The 9937-nt window shown below is 46.0% G+C and overlaps 1 protein-coding gene across 1 annotated transcript; it reads left to right on the top strand.

The window, feature by feature from the left end:
- Nucleotides 1-5697: 5697 nt before the first annotated feature.
- LOC134393316 (glycine N-acyltransferase-like protein 3) lies at nt 5698-9107 on the top strand. The gene is made up of 5 exons (XM_063118347.1): nt 5698-5775; nt 6146-6253; nt 6568-6694; nt 7962-8082; nt 8705-9107. The coding sequence occupies exons 1-5, from the start codon at nt 5698-5700 to the stop codon at nt 9105-9107; spliced, it is 837 nt and encodes a 278-aa protein (XP_062974417.1).
- The last annotated feature ends 830 nt before the right edge of the window (nt 9108-9937 follow it).

The following is a 9937-nucleotide window of genomic DNA, read 5'->3' as shown; positions in this document are numbered from 1 at the left end:
TATCTCTTTATTTATAAATATAAATAAAAGGTAACCAACACTTCCTGAAAATAGTTATGCTCTATTTACTCTCAAGTGTATATATTCAATCAGTTTAGACATTTCAGCTGTTTTCCAAACTCTCACTTCTCATTCTTTTAAGGGATGTACCTTATTGAGCAATCCTACACTTACCCTACACCAGTCTGGAGATGCGCCACTGATACGCTGGCAGAACAGCTGCCCAATCTTTTGCCTGCTAAGCCCAGGAGCAGAGTGGCAGGGGCGGGGGGGAACGACACATGGAGAAAGACAAGCAAAATGGCAGAAAAACAACAGACAGCGCACAGCATCCCTCGAATCTCCACCACAGCCCATGTGGACACAGAGGGCTCCATCACACCTACTTTTTTTTCCTGGTTTGCCTCCACATTTTCCACCTCTGTTTCATTAGCGCATCATGCTAATGGTCTCTTTCACGTGTGTTTGTGGTATCACCACTGTACTGGTGAAATCTCCTTTTGCTTGCTTGTTCTCTCACCCCACCCCTTCTGCTTCCCCCTCCAATTCATTGGTTCTTGTTAATGGACATTCCCCCGCCCCTCGCTCTGGCTTTATTGTCTAGTATTTTACCGATTTAATGTTTCATCAGCTGGGTGCCATTTCTGTGGGCAATGAGAGTGAGGTTGGAGCAGCAAAAGTCTGTTCAACTGAGTCACCACAAGCCCGTTCATTCAACACAGCGTGCTAGAGGAGAACTGCCCCACCCTCCTCTTTCATTAGCAAGACCTCCCTTCAAAGCACATGCCCCCAACAAAGGACATAGCACAAGGATGGCAATACATGGGGGCAGAAGAGTGCTTTAATTCCACATGAAGGAAATAAGCTGGACTTTTCCCGCTCAAGAAAAACACAGGAAATGGAGGGGAAGAGGGGTGACTGCAGAACAGGCATGACATCATGTGAGTACTGCAAAGCGGCAAACCAGCATGATGAGAGTGTGATAAAACAGTGGTATGATTTATTTATTTATTTATTTCATTTCATTTCATTTCATTTCATTTCTATACCACCCAATAGCCGAAGCTCTCTGGGCGGTTCACAAAAATTAAAACCATGAAGAGCATAATAAAACAACCAACAATTTAAAAACACAAATACAAAATACAATATAAAAAGCACGACCAGGATAAAACCACACAGCAAAAATTGATATAGGTTAAAATATGAAATTAAAACAGCAGAGTTTAAATTTAAGTTAAATTAGATGTTAAAATACTGAGAAAATGAAAAGGTCTTCAGCTGGCGACGAAAGGAAAACAATGTAGGCGCCAAGCGAACCTCTCTGGGGAGCTCATTCCACAGCTGGGGTGCCACAGCAGAGAAAGCCCTCCTCCTAGTAGCCACCTGCCTCACTTCCTTTGGCAGGGGCTCACGGAGAAGGACCCCTGTGGATGATCTTAAGGTCCGGGCAGCCACATATGGGAGGAGGCGTTCCTTCAGATAACCTGGCCCCAAGCCGTTTAGGGCTTTGAATGTTAATACCAGCACTTTGAATCGGGCCGGACCTGGACTGGCAGCCAATGAAGTTGTAGAAGGACTGGCGTAATATGATCTCGTCAGCCAGTCCCTGTTAGTAGGCGGGCTGCCCTGTTTTGTGCCAGCTGAAGTTTCCAGACCGTTTTCAAAGGCAGCCCCACATATAACGCATTACAGTAATCCAAACGAGAGGTTATCAGAGCATGGATAACTGTAGCTAGGCTATCTCTGTCCAGATAAGGGCGTAGCTGGTATATCAACCCAAGCTGATAAAAGGTGCTCTTTGCCATTGAGTCCAGTGGAGTCCAGAGGCAGCTAATCCCCAGAGCCAAGCATGAGATGTGTCTGACATGTCTCTATGCCCTGAACGTGGAAAAGCAGTTCCCAACCCCCACAAACAGACATCCATGAAGCAACCAAAGACAATGGAGTCCTATGACACACGCTGAAAAATAAGCACAGAGATCGTGGTGAGGAGGGTGTTAGTTCAAATGCCACCCTGGACAAAACAGATGCATGCACAGACCTGTCTTTGCATCCTTGGCAGGGGAAATAGTTTGGGCCTTTCAGTAGCCACCAGGTTCTGCCTAGCTAGCATGCTCACTCAGCCCATTTCATGTGGTGACACCAGCCCTTCCCTTCTCTTCTCTGGATGCTGTATTATGGGGGGTGGGGGTGCTCAGGGAAGGGTGTTGCTTCCTGTCATGCAAGTTTACAGCTGAGGCAACAGGCAGGACCTTGCTGTTTCCACCTGGTGCTGCACAACTTTCCTTCTTGCCCTGGGAGCATGAGCTTGGTGGAGCATCTAGACCTGATGTCTCCAAGCTGGTGCCCTCCAGATGTATTGAACTACAACTCCCATGAGCCACAGCCCATGTTTGCTGAGGATGGTGGCAGTTGAAGCCTAGCATATCTGGAAGGCACCAGCTTGGGGAACCAGAGCTTGAGGCAGGGGTGGGGGAAATCATGCATTCCTCAGTGAATGGGAGAAGGATCCTGGCTGCATTCTCCCCACTGAGAGGACAGCATGGATGGCCGCGCTGGCCAGTTGGCTCGCCTGCCTTTGGCCAGTCTGATGCCCTGTTGGCCATCTCCAGTCTACCCATGCACCCACTCTGATTTCACAGCATGAGATGGCTGGACAAAAAAAGAGGGATCATCCAAGCTGGCCCTGATACCACTCGGTCTTTCATTTAGGTACATTCTACACACCTGTTTCCCTCGAATTATCCCCTACAGTGCTAAGCTGTCGTTGTTGTTGTTGCTAGCTAAATCACACCCTGGGCAGCAGTGCTCCTAAGATCCTTTGCATACCAGGAAAAGGGTTTAAGGGGAGAAATATTTAAAAAATCATAAAAAGTCAACGGATGACCCAATCCAATTCAAATTTGGTGTGCCTAAAGCCCTCCTTAATATCTATTACTGTGCCAATTTTGATGTCTTTCTCTTTAAACAGGTGTAAGCATTTGTTTAATTTGAATCTTAAAAGTATCAAGTCCTGCTCCTGTGCCCCCAGTGGCCGCTCGGAAAACAACAGATGATTCGCTCTTAAAAGGGTATCAAAACAGGACTGGTCTTTTGGCTTTAAAGCACAATTAAAGCAGGATGCATGGGTCAACTTCACAGTCAAAGCAGATTATAAACTGGAAAACTTCCAAGTCCTTTTCACACAATTCGCAGTGATTGCACAGTATAACGCTGGTGTGATAAAGCTCTTGCTCTCACAGGATCCCCTGTACGTGCCTTCAAGCATTAATATAAAAAGGGCCTATCAACAGGTGTTACTATCAATGCTGATCTCCCCACAAAAGTTCATATTGCAGTTTTGAAGCAACTACAACTACGACAGATGGGCGGGATTGACCATGCAGTATCTGGCTTGGAAACTTTGCAGTGTTGGGTTACACAGCTGTAAACGTGCAGTAAATTGTGGTTAACAATGGGGCTCTCTAAATCGTTTTTCTCTCTCTTCTGAAACATGGTGCAATTATGAAGCTAGACACAGTTGAGTCTTGGCATTTAACGTATATTATCTGCCATACTTCAGTTCACCAATGGGTACCTGACTGTTGCCATGCCTATTGTTCGTAAACACTCATCTCGGTACTGCCTCCCACCCTGCCCTTTCTCGAGGCGCACTGGAACTGCGCAGCTGTGAAGGAGCAAGGTGGGGAAACAAAAATGGGAAATCCCACAGCGGTGATGGAGGTGGGATCTGCCCCCAAAGTACACGCATTGACCTAACCCACATTGACCCCAAGAATGATGCTTGCACTGGAGAACCGTGGTGGCAACACACCAAAGTGAATATATGCAGAACAATGCCACTGTGAAAATGCACAGCTTCAAGAGGAAAACCACAGTGTGGCTGTGAATCGGCAGCTGCATCATGTGTCCAAAGGTGCACAAATTCACAGCCACAATGGAGTAAGTATCTTGGGTAGATATGGCCAAAGAAGAATATAAGGCAGGAAAATGAGGACAGATCTACAGGATTTACCAGTCATTTGTGAAGGGCTTCACACCTTCTACCCATTTCCAAAAGAGGAGTGTGTAACTTGAAATATGGAGATATAATAAAAGAATAATTGATAACTGGTTCATCACAGACACCATTACAACATGGTTTCGTTCACCCCAAGTTCACAACTTCACTCAACTGAGCCCCAAATGTTTGTGTGGTCAAACCCAAAATGGGAGGGCTCGAAGCAACTCAATTAAATATTGGTGCATATATCTAGGAACCAAAGCCAACACATTCTTAAGCAGCCTCTGAGCAGCTTAGAGCAAACGTCAGTGACTAACCCTTGTACATGCTGTGTGTGAAACTCAGTACAACTAATGCTAATGCAGAGGTGCCTGCATCAAAAATTCTCTTTCCCAGAGAGAGGTTTCCTGGGATTATTGAAATATACAGCGCCTAAGTATCATGCCACAGTTCTCCAGCAGGAGTTGAAGCTTCCTGGCCTCCTCCATACCACACCCTAGAGTCATCCTGCTAGAGGCATTCAAGATGCAGCTGGACAGCTACCTTTCAGGCATGCTTTAAGGTGGATTCCTGCATTCAGCAGGGGGTTGGACTCAATGGGCTTATGGGCCCCTTCCAACTCTACTATTCTATGATTCTATGTTTTTTTCTCCTCCAGCATATGAGAGGCTGAGGCCAACAGGAGCTTCCCTTAAAACAGGCGGTTATTTCCAGTTCTTAAGAAGCAGACTCATCCCATCTTTACTGAGGGACTCAGTCAATTATTCTGTGTCATTTGGATTCCTTCCCACAAGGGCTTTGGCTACAACCCAAGGCAAAGGACTGTTAATAGTTCATTCATTCTAGAATACATTTCCAAGAATCCACCGCCCTCCAGAGCTACGCACTTCCTAAGAAGATCTGTTGGGACAAGACACTGATACAGTGGGGTTGTGTTGCTACATTGGTTTCTTATTTCTGATCTTTTCTTCTCACTAAGACCTTGGTGACTGGAGGTGAGCAGCTGACCTTGTGATAGAGCATTTGTAGTTCATAAGAGAATGTCTTTGCGTTGAGCTGGAATGGTGGAGGAAGCGGGGTTCTGTTACTGTTGGGAGCACAGGAACAGTACCAGGTTGTTCCTGTTTACACAGGGGTTACCTTAGTATGTAATTTCAGTGAGATAGAACACTTCCTGGTTTGGGAATTACAGCAAGGCATAGAACTGCTCTCTCTGAGCTTTTCTAAACAAGCAATTTATTGCACGTTCATGATTGGCCACTCATGGAAGTTCGTGGTTCCATTTCACGAAATCATCAATGTCCAGGACGTCTCCCATGTTATCCCCCAGGAATATCAGTTTTTTAAGGAATGGAGATAGTGTGGTATTATCTGGAATAACGTGGGATTATCTAGGATCTCCCAGTGTGTAACATTGGCATTGTGCTAAAATTCCACCACTTGATGGTGCTGTCTCATTTAACACAATGGAACCTTTTCAAGAAGGGATGTTTTTAATTGAAAATCATGTGGTCACGTGTAAAGGAACATGTCGTGATGGTGGGAAGATTATGGCAGATGAAAGCCCCAATAAGGCTGCAGGATTTTTCCTGTGTGCAGAAAAATTCTCTCTGTCTCTCTCTCACACATAGGTGTTATCCATCCACCCTGTTTCCACTGGTACCTGGTCATCAGCTTCCATCTCCCAAATCATGTTGATCCTAACCTGTCCTTCCAAGTTGCGGCTATTGGAGGGGCTGCTGAGGAAGAACCTCCCTCAGGCACTTGCGGTAATCTCTTGAGCCATGTAATCTGGGTGATAAACAAGGGCTGTGGGCCAGACTCCTGCCATTACCTGCTGCCATTCTAAAATTCCACATTCAGCATCTGTGGTCAAATTTACACTTTACATTTTTGTAGGTGTGCATTTGGGGTGGGGGTGGGGTTAGTGCAAGCAATAAGTACATGAAAACATGGCCCCGTGGATCCTATGAATTCCTACATTTTGTTCAATAGGACCCAAACAGACACTGGGGGATAATACAGCAGATCGAAGTCTGAATTAGACTCCGCTCGACTGATTCGCTCCCCACACGTTGGTCTCGGACTGCCTCCTTCAACTGCACCGCAGCACCAGCTCTGACATGTGACTCTCAACAGGTCCATGGCGCAGTAATGAACATAAACCGTGGGAACCCAGTGGGCCATGAGGTGATTGTGGATTCATGGCCAGAGTTCAAAGCTGTCCTCACCCGGCCACGCAGAGAGGTAATAGACTTTGGGGGTCTTGTAAAATAGACTATATGGGGTGTCAGCATATTGTGCTGAGGCCTTCGTGAAATCCGTGTCAGATTGGATGAGGGAGGGGGAATAGCAGGTGAGCCTTTTCCCTCTGGTTCATCTGCACTTTAAGAAAAGCGTTACCAGCTAAAATGGTTGAGTGGCAGGTGACTGTCAAGCACAGGAGTCCTGCCAGGGAAAAACATTGGCAATTGTAGGAGAACCGAGTTAGCTTGGGGAAGGGCAGGAAGGCTATGTTCATCATCAAGAGATTACCTGGGAGCTTTATGGTTCTTTTTTAGGTTGCCTCAGATGACTCAGATATGTACTCCAACGTTTATGCAGCATTTTTCCATGATCGTGATGTCTACCGGACACTATTGCTGGACACGGATGCCGTTAACTGGGCCCAAACTTTGCGTATTCATGGTAACAGGCAGTTCCTTCTAAGGGAAGAACTAAGAGACCCATTAAAGGCTGTGTTTGCTCTGATGGGTCTATAGCTTGGGCCGATGGAATAATATTCCCCCTTCTAATTATGATGCCATCATATTATTAAAGTTCCTCGAACACTGGGTTCTATAGAGTCATTAGATTAAGAATTTACAACCCCTGAGGGCCGTTTCTAGGGAGAGGCAAAGTGGCTGCTTGTCTAGAGGGGCCAAGAGATCCAGGGCACCAAACAACCCCCAGGCTGGCAGCGGCAGTAGCGGATGCTGTCTGGGGGAAACTTGGCATTCAGTAAACGAAAGTGGTGCCCTGGCCACTCCAGGCTTCTGCCACATGCCGTTTTAATTCACAGTACTCACTTAGGGTGCTTCCAGATGAGGCTTTTATTGTGCAGGCACCCTGCCCCACTCATGGAATTGTATAGGGCAGCCCAGTCAATGTTGCCTTCCACTTGTAACCCTCCCATGTTTTCCAACTATTTCATCTATCTCTTTTCTTACCTCAAAAAGAAGCACTTAAGGAGAAAAAGATGAAGTAGTTAAACAGTGTCATTTGATAAGGAGTACTAGGAGCCCTTTCTCTGGCATCGTCCTTTTTAATGCCAATTTAATCAATTTAAATTTACTGTTCCCTGAACAACATTACTTCTAACTTGCCTCCCTTGTGTCTTGTTGTGGCATTTTGGTGGCCTCTACAAAGGGCTACCGGACCAGCTGCAATACGGCATCCCACCACTGCTTAGACACAGCCAATGTTCACAAGTACAGCTGTGCCTCAGGCCCAGCTAGATGCAATTGCATGATTATTATTTTTAAAAAAGAAATGGGATGGCAGGGCCCCCAATCCAAATCAGGAGCTTGGCAGGAAAGTAGAGGGCTGTGTGTTGTGCCTCCACTGTGCTCCTGATCCAGACCAGCCGCCAACAACACAACACAACACACAGAACCTGTTATTGTCATTCGAAGCTTTTCTTCCAATGCAAATAGCAGGCATGCCCTCCCCAATCCGGATCTGAATGGCAGCAAGGGCAAATGGTTAAAGCCCCCAAACCACACAACCCATCAAGATGCCCGTCAGGGTCACCATCAGTCCTACTTTAAAACAGTGTCATGTCTAGTTTGGATCTCTTAGGAGCTGCTGAGCAAGACCACTTGGATATATGCATCTAACAACACCCTGCAGGGTGGACAAACACACAGATGGACACACTCCCTTCTCCTGGTGACTATTTTACTGCTCTCTGCAGGGCACCAAGATGGGATACATGAAGTATCCCAAGATGCCGCCGTTGTCAAGAAAGTACAGTTGTCAGCAACTCCCCACTTCACCTACCTGGATCCCATCCCAGAAAGGCCACCTGAGTATCAGTAATTGTCCATCTTCCTTCACTCCTACACACTTTTCTTTGGGTCGAGGTGCTGTTGAAGTACTGGGTAAGCTGTGGTTGCTCCCAGTTGGAGAATCTCCATTGTCAAGCCCAATATTTGCCCCTTAGTTTGCCTTCTCATGACTGCTGTGCCAATCAAATGTCAAGGCAGCAGCATTTTCAGAGGTGAGAGAGAACTTTTCCACACAAGGCTGTTAATTGGCTGTGTCTTCTTCCAGTTTCATCACAAAATTAAGATCTGAGCACTGCACGGAAAGCATTTCCTTTCCTGCTTTTAAGTGACATGGCTTCTATGTGGCACTGTGGTATAGTTGTATTTTCTCTGTTTGGGTTAACCTGTAATGTGGGACTTACATTGTGTGAGTCCCGTATCTTTTTTCCTACAGATAGTAGAAAGAATTAGTTTGTGTTGGCATCATAGTCACCAAAAATGATATCTGTTGTAAAGAGGCAGAATATCTATGATGACGCTGGGGGTAAACAACTGCCCTGCTTGGAAGCAACTCATGTTGGACTGAATAGACCTTTGGTCTGATCCAGCAAGGTAGTCCTTGGGTACTTATGTTCACCTCTCCCTTATGCTCACCTCTCTGCTCTTCCAGGCTAGATCCCGGCTTCACATTTTCCTCCTTGAATAACTCCCATGTCGATCTGCTGAATGAAACCTGGGCCTACGGGGGCAATGAACAAAGCCACAGGTACCTTGCCACCATGTTGCGGAGCTTCCCCAGTGCCTGCATCCTGGACGACAGAGGTCAGCCTATCAGCTGGGGCATGATGGATCCTCTTGGTGCAGTGGGAAATGGCTACACCCTTCCATCACACCGTGGGAAGGGCTATTCAACCGTGCTGAGCCAGGTACTGGCCATGCAAGTCCATGCAGCTGGCTATCCTCTGTATGGCAATGTTGCTCTAGCCAATGTCTATATGCAGAAACTGGCAGAAAAACAAGGCAAAACCAAATTATCTGAGTTGTGTTATATCTGTATCCATTCTGCAACTTAACCACCCCTCCCCTCCATCTTGGACGCCACCAGCACTCTGAATGACACACCCACACTCATTTGCCTGTTTTGTCAGCTATTTACTTTGTCTTATGCCCAGGTGATTCTCCTTTCTTTTCAATGCCCTTTCCTTCCTTCCCTAACGTGTTGTGTATACCTTTAGTTTGTGAGCCTGCGATGTTTCTCATTTTTGTACAATACCAAGCCTATGTACAGTAGGTGCTAAACAAAGAGCTTTATCACACCAGCGTCATACTCCCATATGTACCTGCCTCCTCCCATATGTACCTGCCCGGACCTTAAGATCATCTACAGGGGCCCTCCTCCGTGAGCCCCTGCCAAAGGAAGTGAGGCAGGTGGCTACCAGGAGGAGGGCTTTCTCTGCTGTGGCACCCCGGCTGTGCAATGAGCTCCCCAGAGAGGTCCGCCTGGCGCCTACACTGTACTCCTTTCGTTGCCTTTTTATTCCCTCAGTATTTTTATTCTCTCAGTATTTAAACACTTAATTTTAACAAATTTACATTTTACTGTTTTAACTCTGTATTTTAATCTTCTATCAATTTTGCTGCGTGGTTTTATCCTGGTTGTGCTTCTTGTACTGTATTTTGTATTTGTGCTTTTAACCTGTTGGTTGTTTTATTATGGTTTTAATTTTTGTGAACTGCCCAGAGAGCTTCGGCTATTGGGCGGTATAAAAATGTAATAAATAAATAAATACTGTGCAATCACTGTGAATTGATTGCAAAGGACTCTGAAGTTTTTTAGTTTATAATCTGCTTTTATTGTGAAGTACCCCCATGCATCCTGCTTTAATTCTGCTATAAAGGCAAA

Source organism: Elgaria multicarinata, chromosome 2, assembly GCF_023053635.1.
Source record: "Elgaria multicarinata webbii isolate HBS135686 ecotype San Diego chromosome 2, rElgMul1.1.pri, whole genome shotgun sequence".
NCBI lineage: Eukaryota > Metazoa > Chordata > Lepidosauria > Squamata > Anguidae > Elgaria > Elgaria multicarinata.
Note: the sequence above shows the minus strand (reverse complement) of the source record. Positions and strands in the feature narration are given on the sequence as shown.

Excerpts from the sequence above, each read along its gene's own strand:
- LOC134393316 (XM_063118347.1), top strand. The coding sequence starts at position 5,698 with ATGTTGATCCTAACCTGTCCTTCCAAGTTGCGGCTATTGGAGGGGCTG. Across the intron at positions 5,776-6,145 it reads ACCTCCCTCAGGCACTTGCG|GTCCATGGCGCAGTAATGAA; the intron begins GTAATCTCTTGA and ends GACTCTCAACAG. Across the intron at positions 6,254-6,567 it reads TCACCCGGCCACGCAGAGAG|GTTGCCTCAGATGACTCAGA; the intron begins GTAATAGACTTT and ends GTTCTTTTTTAG.